The 15,151-nt window shown below is 43.2% G+C and overlaps 1 protein-coding gene across 35 annotated transcripts in view; it reads right to left on the bottom strand.

Annotated features, from left to right (window-relative positions):
- CACNA1C (calcium voltage-gated channel subunit alpha1 C) overlaps nt 1-15,151 on the bottom strand; it is a 723,794-nt gene that overhangs the window by 172,723 nt on the left and 535,920 nt on the right. For all 35 annotated transcript variants that reach the window (XM_065582612.1, XM_065582596.1, XM_065582633.1 and 32 more), the window contains exon 9: nt 11,676-11,848. In XM_065582612.1, the coding sequence (XP_065438684.1) occupies nt 11,676-11,848 (173 nt within the window). The remainder of the gene's footprint in view (nt 1-11,675; nt 11,849-15,151) is intronic.

Below are 15,151 nucleotides of genomic sequence, written 5' to 3'. Positions count from 1 at the left end.
TCATCTGGAAAAGGTTCCTTCCAGGACCACATTTATTATCAGCCCCTTGTCAGGGCTCACCTTCAGTGATGTTTTTGCATAGTGATCTCAGTGATATTAAACAGGATTCCCACACCATCATAAGTCTCCCTTCCAATAGGCCAGACAGAATGGCCTTCTCATCAATCATTCTTTGCCAGGGAAATAACCTTCACAGCAGAAAATCTTGTGCCCTGTAAACGTTAATGTCAGCTTTTATATGCTGTAGCTGGTCACACACCACTACTCTAGCAGATTTCAACGGAATGTTGTTTGCAATCCAGGTTGCAAGAGTCAGGGAAGTGAGAAGCTGGAAAAAGTTGTAAGTGTAGGTGCTGGAACTAGGGGTGGTGCCGCATCCCCTGGCTTGAAGTGTTTCCCATTATATACAGAGTTTACAGTTTGGTTCAATGGCTTTCAGCACCCCCACTATATAAATTGTTCCAGCACCCTTGGTTGTAAGTTAGATCACTAGAGCCCAAACCTCTTACTTTTTAAACTTTCCTCCTTTTTTCACTGGATAAAAGGGGAGGAAAGTAAAAAAAGTGAGACAAAATGGGGTGGGTAGGAAATGTACTTTCCTTTTTACTTCTATCTGCCACTTTTTCTTCCAGTATAAAAAGGTAAAAAGTAAGAGAAAGTGTGTGTGTGTGTGGGAGGGGAAATGCGGGGGGGGGGGGGGGAGCGGAATCTACTCTCACTTTTAATTTTTTTTTCCTGTGGTAAAAAAATCAAAGGATGAAATCCTGGTCCTATTGATGTCGATGGGCGTTTTACCATTATTTCACCAGTGGAGCCAGTATTTTACCCCAAATGTTCATTTTCTGTTACTTTCACTCAAAGACAGAGAGAAAGTAAAAAATGGAGAGAAAGTCTTAATTTTAAAAGTGTAAGTCAACCTTAGCATAGTCAACCTGTGGAACTCTTTACAAGAGGATGTTGTGAAGGCCAAGACTATAACAGGGTTCAAAAAAGAACTAGATACATTCATGGAGGATAGGTCCATCAATGGTTATTAGCCAGGATGGGCAGGGATGGTGTCCCTAGCCTGTTTGCCAGAAGCTAGGAATGGGTCACTTGCTGACTACCTGTTCGGTTCATTCCCTCTGGGGCACTTGGCATTGGCCACTGTCAGAAGACAGGATACTGGGCTAGATGGACCTTTGGTCTGACCCAGTATGGCCGTTCTTATGTTCTTAAGTGCTAATGTCTATTTGCAGTGTTGTTGTAGACATGTTAGTCACAGAATATTAGAGAGACAACCAAGGTGGGTGAGGTAATATCTTTTATTGGACTAACATCTGTTGGTCAAAAAGACAAGCTTTCAAGCTACACAGAGTTCTTCAGGTGATACTTTCTATCACTTTTCAACATTTCTCTCTCTTTCTTCTGGGACCAGGGGAAGGGGGGGGGGGCAGAAGAGGAAATAGGAAAAGCTTGATATAAAGTGGACTTTCCCCCACAACTTTGAAATTAAATATTCAAAAATACCAAACAATATTACTCTTTTCCTGAGCATTTTTGTTTTGAAATTTGTTGAAAAATGGAATTGAAACTTTTTCACAAAAAAATCTTTTTCAATGAAAGGCCATTTTCCAATTCAGTTTATCAGATTTAAATTGAGTATGATGCCACCCACAGTTAGGGTTGCCAATTTTCTAATTGTACAAAACCAAATACCCTTGTCCTGCCCTCTGCCTCACCCCTTCTCCGAGGCCCTGCCCCCGCTCACTCCATTTTGCCTCCCTCTGTCGCTCGCTCTCCTCCACTCTTACTCACTCGCTCATTTTCACTGGTCTGGGGCAGGGGGTTGGGGTGCGGGAGGGGGGTGAGGGCTCTGGCTTGGCATGCGGGGTCTGGGATGAGAGGTTTCGGGTGCAGGAGGGGGCTCCGGGAAGGGGGGTGGGGCTGAAAGGTTTGGAGTGTGGGAGGGGACTCCAGGCTGAGGCAGGGGATTGGGGTATGGGAGGAGGTACGGGCTCTGGGCTGGGGGTGTGGGCTCCAGGGTGGGGCCAGAAATGAGGGGTTCAGGATGCAGAAGGGGGCTCTGGCTGGGGGTGCGGGGTTTGGGGTATAGGAGGGGGCTCTGGGCTAGGGCATTCAGAGTGTGGGAGGGGGCTCAGGGCTGGGGCAGAGGGTTGGGGCACGGGAGGAAGTGCGGGCTCCGGTCGAAAGCCGGACACTTGACAACTCTACCCACATTGAGCACCCTGATAAACTTCCCATGGACTCCTTTTATCAGTCTCATGCTTAGAATGAGAAATTATCACAAATATCATGGTAACCATTTGAATGGCTAAATGTGATAAATATAAGATATTCAGAGTGGCCACATGGGTGTTGGGAAGATGTGTTAGTTGAACCCAGATTTCCTTAAATTCAACCATCTTAATCACACAGACAAAATACAAGTAAACATAGTGGGTCAAATTCATCCTCGTATAACTCAATTCTAGTCACTGGAGTTATACCAAGAATCAGAGGGGTAGCCATGTTAGTCTGAATCTGTAAAAAGCAACAGAGGGTCCTGTGGCACCTTTAAGACTAACAGAAGTATTGGAGCATAAGCTTTCGTGGGTGAATGCCCACTTCACTTGCGTCTGATGAAGTGGGCATTCACCCAAGAAAGCTTATGTTCCATACCAAGAATGAATTTGGCTAAGTGTTATCAACTGGAAAATATTAAATGCAGTAGTCATTTAAGAGAGAAAAACTCGCATACTATTCCATACAAACAACTATATTCATAGAACATCAAAGTTGTGAGTAAGCACTCAAATTTAAGCTTGCACACACAATTCTTTCTTTTGCTGCATCAACATCTCAAATTGGACAAAATTCTGCTGACCTTACACTTCAGGAGTTTTGCGGTTGACAAGAAATGCAGACAGATTAGAACCTTGGGATGTACCCAGGCAAAATTCTCAGTGACTTCAATGGGAGTTTTCCCTAAGGACCGCAGAAGTAATGTAGCCCAGTGGTTCTCAACCAAGTGCCTGGGGCCCGCTGCGGGGGGCCATAAGCAGGTTTCAGGGGGTCCACCAAACATGGCCGGCATTAGACTTGCTGGGGCCCAAGGCAGAAAGCCGAAGCCCCACCGCATGGGGCCGAAGCCCCACCGCATGGGGCCGAAGCCCGGGGCCCTGAGCCCAGTCACCTGGAGCTGAAGCCAAAGCTTGAGCAACTTAGCTTTGTGGGGCCCTCTGTGATGTGAGGTCCTGGGCAATTGTCCTGCTTGCTACCCCCTAACGCTAGTCCTGGCTTTTATATGCAGAAAACCAGTTGTTGTGGCACAGGTGGGCCGTGGAGTTTTTATAGCATGTTGGGGGGTGGGGGAGGGCTCAGAAGGAAAAAGGTTGAGAACCCCTGATGTAACCCAAAAGGTTTTTCCAGGCCACATGCTAAATACAGATGGCAGCAACACAAACCCAAGCAAAGTTTGAAGCCTAAATTGATGTATCCTCCAGCAATGATGTGGTGCAGGATGTGGGGTTCGCCCCTAGAGAGAATCAATATAATTTGTGGACATTTGCACATTCTTCCCATAGCTCTGTCACTCAAGTCTACTGAGAATAAGTCCAGATTGGTTGCCTGTATTCCTGTGGCACATCACCAGACTCCCTTTCAGAATGCCTACAATGGTTGGAGTTTGTAGCTAATCTTTTCTTAGTTACCAGATGATTATTTTCCACATCAGTGGACAATGATAAAGGTAGATGCTGCTGTGCACTCTCCTTCTTTAGAGCCGTTTTTGACAGATAATAAATCATTCCATGACATGGGCTTTTATTGTCTGGTATTTATGCAAGGGGGGCAAAATGCAATCAGGTTGTAGGACACCATCCTCAAGCTGCTATTTGGTTAGCTAAGGAAACAAGTTGACAAAGACTTCATTTTCAACCTGTGTCTTGGCTCTTACAACTTTTACACAGACTTCTACTTCCTGAGTTTTTTACAGTGAGTGACCGCTTCCAAAACAGCAAACTGCACCGTACTGTCCAGCCACTGTTCTGCTGACTTTGTTCCTGAGTGTTCATTTGAAAAACAATGGGACAAATTTTGCTCAGAGATACCCTGGAGTAAATCAGGATTAACTGAATTGACTTCACTGCAGTTATTCCAAATTTATTCTGGGAAAACTGATAGCAGATGTTGTCCCAGTTTATACTTTTTTGGCTACATAATCAGATAATGGCAGCCTAAAAAAGCAGTTAGGATTGGGACTGGAGTCTGAAAAGTTCCCCTCTAAAACTAACATCTAGTTTTTCCATTTTGAAACCTTCATCTGTTATTTTCACATAAAGTTTGACCAGTTTATAAATCAAAACAAGACTTTTCCAAGGCCAGCTCTACAAATTCAGGGTTACAACCCGGTCTCTGGAAATCCAGCTATGTACTTTCTGCTTTACATGTGATTCCACAGCACTATGTTGGCTTTGTAGGGCTGACAATTTACCTATCAGTACACTCAGCATATATGATTCAGAGGGCACAGAGCTAGCTGATATGTGAAATTAACAACTCACTTGTCTTACTATTCTCACTAGAATCAACATTAGAATTAGAATCAACGCACACTAAACACATTCCACAGCATACAGCCTCAAAATCTTAGGTTTTCAAAGGGATGCACAGGATTTAGAGACAACTTTCATTAAAGTCAGTTAGACAAAGTCCGTGCAAATCCTACTGGAGTCATGGTGTAAACCAGGGCAGAATTTGGCCTAAGAAGAGTCATTCAAGTCAATAGGAATTGTGTGGGTAAATCCTGAGCAAAGTGAACATTAAGGGAAAAGTGGTGGCCTCTATCCGTGTATTGTGCAAAGGAGTCAAATGATTTCATAGACCTTGCGAGTTATCCCAAGATAATGTGGTCAGGTTGTTACTCCTGGGGCTGCTATTTCTGGTCCCCTAAAATATTTCTCTCTTCACATCCTGTTCCATTGCTTTTTGTATTCCCCTCACTTCTGGCCAGATTTTCACAAGCGCACAGCTCCCAGTTATGCACTTAAATGCCATAGCAGATTTTCAAGAGCTACAGCTCAGCATCCAGCAGCTCCCCATTCCTTCTTAAAGTTTTACCTTTTCAGCTGAAAACTCTTCTTTCCTATTCTACTTTTCCGCCTAGATGTTTCTGCTTAAAATGGTTGGCTTTTGACAACGTCCCTTGCATGCCACAAATGAAAAACACTCTGCTGCCTATGCTGAAATCACCTGATCACCACAACATACCACTGTCCACAAGAAACACTGGATATTTGCATAAGGCAAAACGAGGGACTTTTAAGGCAAGACAAGCAGGTCTGATGTTGGTGGAAAAGTCTATTTATTGCTAGTTCATTAGAGAATTAGTGAGTTCTTCCTTGAGTAAAGATAACCCCAAAGGTCAAACAGACCCTACCGTCATTTCTGTGAAGCCTGAGATTGTTTCTTTTCAAGCTATGTAGGATTTTAATTTTAGAATTTGGGCAATTTTCTCCTCTGGTTCACAACCTGCCTGTTGTTCTGGGCTCTCTCTCTGTCTCTTCATTTGGGCTTCCTCACATTCCTATTGTGAATCAGGCACAAATCTTGATGTGCAGCCAAAACCCCTTGTACTTGTCACCACTTAATGTACTTGCTAAGCCATTCCTACATAGTTTGGAGGGGCGATACACTGATTTCCACTGCTTTTCCCGCTAAACTACATGAGGATCTGACTTTCTCCAGGCATCAGTCCCATTACAACAAAGCCCTGGAATGTAATTAGATCTTAGTATCTTTGTCCCATTAGATGAGCTATCAGTTCTTGTTATAATTTACATTAAAGTCTTGGATATGATTTTAAGTGGGAAAATGAGCAACCTCTAATCACAAAATGCTTTTGCTGTCAGAAAATGGGCCAAAGTATGTTGTCCATCACACCTGTGAACACCAATGAAATCCTGTGAACGCCAATGAAATCAGTGGGGTTGCACCCCTACTGATAGCAGAACTTATACCAATCAGAACTGAAAGGGAGGGAGGGAGAAAATGTGAGTGGCAGGAGCAATGGATGGCAACAGTGAAGCCAATGGGAGTTTTGCCATTCAGCTTCAACAAAGGGAGAATCTGGCCTTTGCTGAAGTTCCTGTTTCTACACACCGCAATGCACGAGCACCCCATTCTTTATAACAGATAAAACAGGGCAAACTCCCAGTTGCTGTACAACAGGAAGGGGAAATCTCTTTGCTATCGTGTTCTGCTATAATTGTGAAGCTCAGCATCTGTTTTGTGGCATGTCGTGCGTTTCTCTCCTGGATCAAATTAATGTTTTCTTCCTCTGCAAAAAAGCCCATCAGGAAAAGGGCAAAGATGAAAACCATCAACACAAACAGCCTCCAGATGCCTCTTTACCTCCTCCACTCTGCATCTGCTGTAATTGTTAAATCATGTTTGCAAATAACGCTGCTGCATTACCTCTCAGCCATTCCCTAAGACACAGCAGATGAATGCAGCCAGCTCTGTGGATGTCCCCTGAACAGATGTGAGAGATAAAATCAATTAAACTGGTTCAGAAGAATGCCGAGGTCTCTTTTAGGGATATTATCAGTTGAAGTCTGTATAGAATATGTAGCTCTGGCTGTCTTCATTGCTTACCCATCTTTTCTCTACTAAGTCCCTCAGTGTTGTGGCACTTGGATTTGTCGGCTTCTCATCTTAGGGCTGTTAACACCCATCATGGCTCAGAGCACAGTGTGGAGGCGTCAGGAGAGCGACAGCAGATAGAAATATGATTAATGACATATGGCCAAGGTCAGCAACCCCCTTAGGAACAGACACAGGCAGCCAATCCAAAAACCAACAGGCTGCAAGTGAGACTTCTCTTTCCTATGCCTCGTCATCTCAGTTTCACAGCAGGCAGATTCCTGGGCCGGAACAGACAGCCCTGTTTACAGAGCAGGAAGTCCTCCCCACTGTGATCTAGGATTGAGAAGACCATGAAAGCATATATTTTCTGGTTTGGGCCTACTTTAGGTAGACTACATGGGTCAGATTCCAGAGGATGTAAATTGGTGACTCTCTGAGCTTCACTGATTTATAGCAGCTGAGGCACTGGCCTAATAATCAAACAAGTTTGTTATTTGCTATTTAACTCTGCCTTGAAGTCTGCTGACTTTGTTCCCCTTTTAAAAAAAAACAACCAAAAAACCTGAGCAGACAAAAAGAACACCATAACAAGACAAATAGAGTAACAATAGTCACTGGATAATAACATTTTCTCTTCAAGGATCACACACAGCTTTGCAAACACTAATCAATTATGCCTAACCACACACCCATTTGACAGATGGGAAAACTGAGGCACAGAGAATCTAAGTGACTTGTCAAAGGTCATAGAGTGAGTCAATGTCAGAGATCAATTAGAGCCCAGGTGTTTTGATTCTTAGTCCTGTGCTCTATCTATGCTACCTCAAAAATTAAGTGTTCAAACGTAATTGTCTGACTCACATTAAAGATGAACACCTCACAGCACACTCCCTTGAAAATTTACAACCCCAAATTTTAAATGAGATGTTGCACTGTGAAAAGAATAGTACACCTGTGGGGAAAGTACCTTCACACCATCATAAAAGGATTCCCATGGAAATGGAGTTTTAAACAGCTCTCACCTTCCATCCAGAAATAGCTGCAGTGCAATGGGAGGTGAAGTGATTTCTCTATGTAAAATGGTTTAGAATCTTTCTGATGAGTGGTGTGATCATAAATAGATATTAACCACATTAGTAACACTCAAATTAGGTTGGTACATGGGGGTCTGGCATACCAGCATTTCTGTCAAGCTGCCTTCTTATTCTTAAGAATCTCAGCTTTGATTAAAAAACTTAAATCCATTGCTGAAATAGTTAACTCAAGTGACCCATGTGTAACTGGTCCAGAGACACCTGTTGAAGTCTGCAGAGAGCCTGAAACAATAGCTCAGAAGTCTGAACAGCCCCATCACCTCTGTGAAATACTAATTGAGATGCTCAATGCTGATAATTTAAATAACAACATTGTTTACTAATTCACTGCTCATCAAAGCACGTAAGAAAGGAGAACCATGGCCAATAGGAGCTGCGGGGGGGCCGTGCCTGTGGACGGTCAACGTAAACAAACTGTCTCACGGCTCGCCAGTGGATTACCCTGATGGGCCACGTGCCGAAAGTTGCCGACCCCTGCCCTAGCCTCTCATTCCTTAGACCACAATTGCTTTGGGCTGCTCTGCATTGCCACGTGGGAGACTGGTTTGTGGGGGATGGGATATGAAAGTTGGGATGTCTTCTATGTATACACTGTAAATATACCAGGAGTGTCTTCTCATACACATGAAAGACAAATAGATATTCTAAACAATGACATGCATACTACTTATCAGTACAGGGCAATCAGAAGTGTTTTTCTAAATCAATTATTTGGCAGCACAGTATAACTTGTGACATCAGTAAAGATTTAAACTCGGAACCATTACAAAGACACTGTGGTGTTTTTATAACATGAGTTCTCTATTCATACAACTGCAAATAAAACCACCAGATGCAAAAAAAAGTCTTACTTATAAACACACAGGGCCAGATCGTGAACCACTAACTCGCATGGATGAGCAGTTACTCACCCAGGGAGTCTCCTTTATTTCACTTGGACTTCTCATCAGCGGCGGCTCCAGGCACCAGCGCTCCAAGTGTGTGCCTGGGGCGGCAAGCTGCGGGGGGCGCCCTGCCGGTCCCTGCAAGGGCGGCAGTCAGGCAGCCTGCGGCGGCTTGCCTGCAGGAGGTCCGCCGGTCCTGCGGATTCGGCAGCAATTCGGCGGCGGGTACGCTGAAGCCGTGGGACCGGCAGACCTCCCGCAGGCAAGCCACCGAAGGCTGCCTGCCGTGCTTGGGGCGGCAAAAAAGCTAGAGCTGCCCCTGCTTCTCATGCAATTAACTGCTCCCCAATGGTACTACAGGGTTCACATACTGGCCTTAGGGGCCAAATCCTAGTGGAGAAGGGGGCAACAGTTCTCAAGCAAATGAAAAGGAGAGTGCCCAGCTATTGCACTGGCTAGTGCACCAAGGCTACAAGAGGGTTTTGTTTGCCAGCCCTGGGGGCATGGCCAGGTCCCCCGTCAGCTAACAAACATAATGCCATCTGCAGCATTAGCTAACCGGGGCACATACAGCCTCTTTTCAGAAGAGTAGGAATGTGTGTTCCATATTGTGACTTGGCTGCTTGCTCTGTCCTATCCTGTCTGCATTGCCAGGGTGACTCATGTCACTAATGTGTAGCCAGCACCATTCCACTTGCCTCCTATACCCGTCGCTGTGGTGTCTATCTGTAGAAGCATGATTTCACCCTACAGCATTATTAGACAGTTCAGTCTTCTGTTCCGAAGCCTGATCTTGTCATAGAAGAGAAACTGATTAAGTGACAAATAACATAGTGTCACAGAAAATGGTTACTCTCTAGAGTGGAGACTAGTTAACAGAAGTTCCCCAAGTGGCCAGTATTGGAACCAATGCTATCTAAGATTCTCTGTTCGTTAATCATTTTGAAGAAGAAACAGACAGCAAGTTAGTAAATGTTGCTAATGACATTTCATTGTTTCATTCATGGACAACAGTGACAACCTCCAGAGGGACTTACATACATTATGGGACAAACTGAGACAAGCACCTACAAAACTCATCCTTGTATAGTTGAGCCAGCTAAAGGCAATGAGACACAGAAAACTGAGTGCAGTCTGCAGATGTGTTAGCTTTTAGTTCTCAGCTTCCCCAGGGCATCACAGATTTGCCCCACGTAAATGGAATTTGTTAGCTCACATTTCGATTGCCTACCTTGGAATTAGCAAACTTAGTCAAGGGCTGAAGTCTGATTCATTCTGAAATTCTGGTAACAAAAAAGAGTTAATCTCATGCTCAAAAACTGTAGTGGAGACGGCTATTCTCTGCTGACTCTCAGAACAGATACAAAACAGGAAGCAGCAGTACAAGGGTTTCATCAAACTGCCTTGTTAATGTGCCTTAACCTTTTCCTGAAGGGACCACCTACAGGTGAGACTCTATGGACCAGATCCAATGCCTACTGAAGTCAATAGAAAGCCTTCTCTTACCTTCAGTGGGTTTTGTATCAAGCACTGTGTCAATTTAATCCTTGGTATTTTTGCTGAGACTTCATATAAAGGTGCTAATTGAATCCCAGTTGTGATTTTTTTTTTTAATGTGGACAACTTTGCACTGAGAATTACGGTTAGATCTCCAGACCCATTTCAAATATTATAGGCCACTGAGCAGCTATCACCAATATTTGGTCATTAACAACCTGAGCCAGATTCTAACCTAAGAAGTTCTTGAGCCTAAATTCTCAAACTTGAGAACAGGCCCCATTTAGGTGTCTAAATAAAAGTTATCTGATTTTTAGAGAGATGGAGCACCCAGAGCTCCTATTTACTCCACCAGGTCTAATTTGCTTAAGTAAAGTGAATAGGATTTGGCCATTGGCGTTAATTAACAACGTGCACTTTTGCAAAATCAAGAGCTTTGGTGATACAATTATCAATCCTAGAGCTTGCCCTGGAGAAGCCCACCAGCCTCTGATACTAATCTTACTTTGTTGCTCAAACAAATCATTTCAGTGTCAACATGTTGCCTGTATATGGTCTCAAAGGTGATTGTCTTTTGGATTTTGCTTGTTTGGTCAGAGGGGGAATATGGCAAACCTTTTCCTCCTTGAGAGCTATTGATTTCATCAGCAATTAGGGCAATAATACACTCCAATGGAAATATTTCACTGCCCCCCTTCCAAAATCAAGCAGTTGATAATGCACATTTTAGTAATAAATGCTAAGAACAATGCTAGTGTCCTTTAACTGTGTAACTGTCTGAAGGGTTCCAGCCCTGACATTTCCAGACTATGGGACTTGTAAAGATAGGTGTTAGGTGTCTGAGAAGTGAATATGCAGTCTGTGCTGATAAAGGAGGGGGTGGGAAGATGTGGATAATGTAGGGATATATACGAAACTGCTGCTGTCATGTAACCATTCCTCTTTCAGCAGCTCTGATTAGTAGAGTCATTTAGTGAATTCCCCGTTACTTTGCACAAAGATGTCCTGAACTCCAGAGAACAAAAATAACAGAGAATTCCCTGAGAAGAAAAGTCTTAAGGCTTAATTTGACCCTGGCACAATCAGATGCAATTCCACTGACTTCAGAGGAGTTACAGAATGTTACATAGAATACTGTATAACAGGGTTGATTTGGCCCTTATACCATACTGTAGCTCTGCTTTGGCTAGAAACCTTTGCTTTCAAAGTAATTAACCATATGTCAACAGCCTGCAACACTGAACTGCAATTAAATAAATGAAGAGGAGACAGATGTATATTTTAACATGTATCCCTGTAGAGCACTCCCTACAGCAAATAATGGTCTTTTTTCTTTTTAAGATCAGCATTTAATGTTACTGTTACTGAAGATCTGTGGATCAATACCAATTATTTTATATGTATTTCACCCTCCCGCAACTTCCTACAAGTATACAACCATGGTAATGTATAAGAATGGTGGATGCCTCAGGATGGATCTATTTTTCCTTGCAAGAAATCTCACTGCTACAAATTTTGAAACACTCCTCCCTAGCTAAAAGCCCAGTGAGAGAGACACAGGAAAGTTGCTTACTGTTTCGGGGCTTCTCCTCATCCATGCCTTCATCTTCATTTTCTGGATCGATGTCTTCTGCTTGAGTTATCCAATCCAGGTACCCCTTCAAGTCTTCCTCCAGCTGTTGTTTCTCCCGCAACTTCTGAAAGTCACCCCGAGCCTTTGCCTTCTCTCTTTCTTTGGAAAACTCCCTGGCAAGGAGGGAGGGAGGGACAGGATGTGGGTGGGAGAGATTGAAAAACAATGGGATTAGATTGGTTTGCACTGGAAATATGACATCCCCTACCTTGGACCCTCAGCTGCCGCTATTCAAAGTCACATTAATATGTACATGGAGTGGTCCTTGTTAGATATACAGATATAACAGTTCTAGTCTCTGTAAATATGTTGGGAAGAAGCCAACTCTCAGCATTTGGTTAAGAATGTAACTGAAACTTACATATGTTTACATAAAATGTCATTCTTTTTAGGTTATAATGCTTTGCTATATGCATCTTTCCACCAGTCATTTGCGAATATCTGTTATTATTACACTAGCTTAATCCGATGATCCAAATTAAATGTCCTGCAATAATCTGACAGCTGGAGAGAGACTGCAGTGCTGATTTTTAGCCAAGTCTCAACCTGATCTCCAGAACGGAAGTGCAATTGCACCTCAATTGGTGCAACTCTGGGTATAATTAAGCACACCCACAATTCTGTTCACACATTTAATCCAGGATGAAAAACTGCAGCCACAGCACGGGATGCTGTATTTGAAAATTTAGGTCGGTGTGTTTTGCCATAGGTTTCCAGTATTAGAGATTATTACCTGCTTTTCCCTGACCAGAAGGAAGCATTTGCAAATCCAAAGTTTGGGGGATAACCATTAGGAATACAGCCAGAGAATGGATTTGGGGTGAGCATTTGGCAGCTTGATGACAAAACATTATATGGACTATGTGCTTAAATACAAGACACAGGAACAAGAATTCCATGTTGCTAATCCAAGCATTTTGGTGGGTCTTATGTGGGCTGTCCCCTACTTCCTCTGTGGACAGAGAATCCTATCCTGAATCAGCTTTGTCTGGAGGTGTTAGATACGCCTCTGGTTAGATACTGGACTTCTTCTTGCACTAGAGGAAATCAGATGAACTTGTGGCACGACTGCATTCAAGAAAGGTGGCTCTTTTTTGGGTGTTCTCACTTCATGATTTTTTTGCAGCTGCTGTCTTAACAATATTTGGGGAACCACTGATTTTCTTTTAAACTGAATGGAATCCAATTTGAATTGGATTGAACTTTCTCTTCCATAACTCTAAGCCAGTGAGATGCTTTTATTTTAAAAAGTGAGTTTAGTGGTGGTGAAATGTACTGGACTGACAGCCTCAGGGATTCAGACCTTCATTTATCCACAGAACAAGTAGAGCATGGGCTCAGACAGTGCAAGCGTCCCATACTACCCTGCCAATGTGGATCAACCTTGACTTACAGGACCTGAGCTAAATTTTGCACTGTTTCATACCATGTGTCATTTACTAGAGTGAGTGTAAAATGCAACTATTCTGAGTGGTAGCATTTTACACCCACTTTGCACAGGTGTTAAGGACTACATGAGATATAGGCAGTGGAGAATCAATCCCTCCATCTCTAGGCATAAGATGTGAGTTCATTCTCTCTGACCAGTTAATCTGTAGCCTCTTTGGTGATACTGCCAACAAAGAGTGGGGTTTTCAAATGCACTTAGCTTTGGTCTAACTCTGTCCCGATTGAAGTCTATGGGAGTTGTATCATTGACGTCAAAGGAAGCAGTTAGACCAAAGCTAAACTCTTTTGAAAGTCCCAAACATGTCAGTCAGTGCCAAGTGTGGTGTCCTCAGGTAACTCAGATGGAGCTGGGAGAGGAAGTGTTTCCCTTTCAACTAGGGTGTGATCCAAAGTCCACTGAAATCAATGGAAAGACTCCCACTGACTTCTATGCGCTTTGGATCAGGCCCTTTGTGAGGCCTGACTGTAACCTGGGCAGCAAGAGAATAAACACAGGAAAGGGTCTTCATGAATCAGACAAACATGCAGAGTTACAGTGTGTGACAAAGTACGCCTGCACGGTCCTCTTCTCTGTCATCTTGCTTGGTTTTTGCCCTGCTTCATGGGGTTGTGATAATGAAGACTTGAAAGTGGAAAGTGGAGAGTAGTTGGGCTGGGCCCTCAGTTCTGAATATAGCTTCACAATAAGTCCCGGGTTAGAGTTTTGCCCTATGGCAGAAGTGACAAATCTAGTGTTCTTTCCCTGAGAACCACAACTGTGTTGTTTGGAAATGTAAAAAAGATTGATGTTGAAAAGATCAATCAATAATAATAATGCTTTTCGCTTCTATAGCATCTCTCCTCTGAGACTCTCAAAGAGCTTTCCCGACATTAATGAATTTAATGCTCAGAAAAAACGTGAGGTAGGGAAGCAATATTAACCCTATTTTATAAATGGGTGAACTGAGGAAAAGCAAGATTAAGGCCAAACATTTCAAATTTGAGTGCTTAAAGATAAGCACCTAAATCAGTGGCCTGATTTTCAGAGGTGCTGAGCATTTGACACCAATGGAAACACACTTATTTAGGTATCTAAATATGAATTTAAGTGGCTAGATCTGGGCATACAAGTGTAAAAATGTTGATCTTTGGCATAAAGACTTGGCTCATGTCACACAAAATTACATCCCTCTGCAAAGGGCCAGCAAAAAGCCTATGCACTACTTAAATCTCACTTAAAACCTGTTAGGAACCACTTAAGTCCCAGTTACACTGAGTGGTAGCAGGACTTCAGTGGTCCCTAACAGGGCTTAAATAGTACATAGGCCTTGGGCTAGCCCACAAGTGGCAGAATAGAATCCAATAATCCCAATTCTTAGTCCACTGACCTAAATGAACAGTATTGGCACAGACTCTTCCCTCACAAAACGTAAGAGGGCTTCCCATTTCAGAAAACCTTCTAAAGAACAGGACTTAATCAAATGTGCTTAATTTCTAAGCTGTAGTAACATTAAAACTTGATGCTTGAGGGCTACATGCGTCAGGGAACTGCTGATGAAATTCAGAACAATGCATATTTAGGAAGCCAGTTAGAATCCAGGCTAATCCAGTTGTTAATGACTAACTGTTGTTACTAACTGAAAGCTATTTAGTATCCTATGTGAAATGAGCTGGTGATCTCAGCTCAGTTCCCAGGAGGCACATCACCTACACCACCATCACATTTGACACTAATTGTTTTTATTGGAAGTCTCGGCAGGGACGCCAGGACCAAAGGAGCCTGTTCATTGAACTACCATCTCAAACCTACAGGTGGTCTCCTTAGAACAACACTGAAATAGGATGGGAGAGTGGCATGGGGGAGGCTTACAGGAGTAATGACCAGTCTGTCTCTTTTCAGTGGATAGACAACATCAATTGAGGGCTGCAAATCTGGCAGTTTTTACCAGCATTCAATTTACTTCACTTTCCCCCTCTTTCTATAGAAA

The sequence above is a fragment of the Chrysemys picta genome, chromosome 1, assembly GCF_011386835.1.
Source record: "Chrysemys picta bellii isolate R12L10 chromosome 1, ASM1138683v2, whole genome shotgun sequence".
In the NCBI taxonomy this organism is placed as follows: Eukaryota; Metazoa; Chordata; order Testudines; family Emydidae; genus Chrysemys; species Chrysemys picta.
This window is presented reverse-complemented; position numbering and strand designations above follow the sequence as displayed.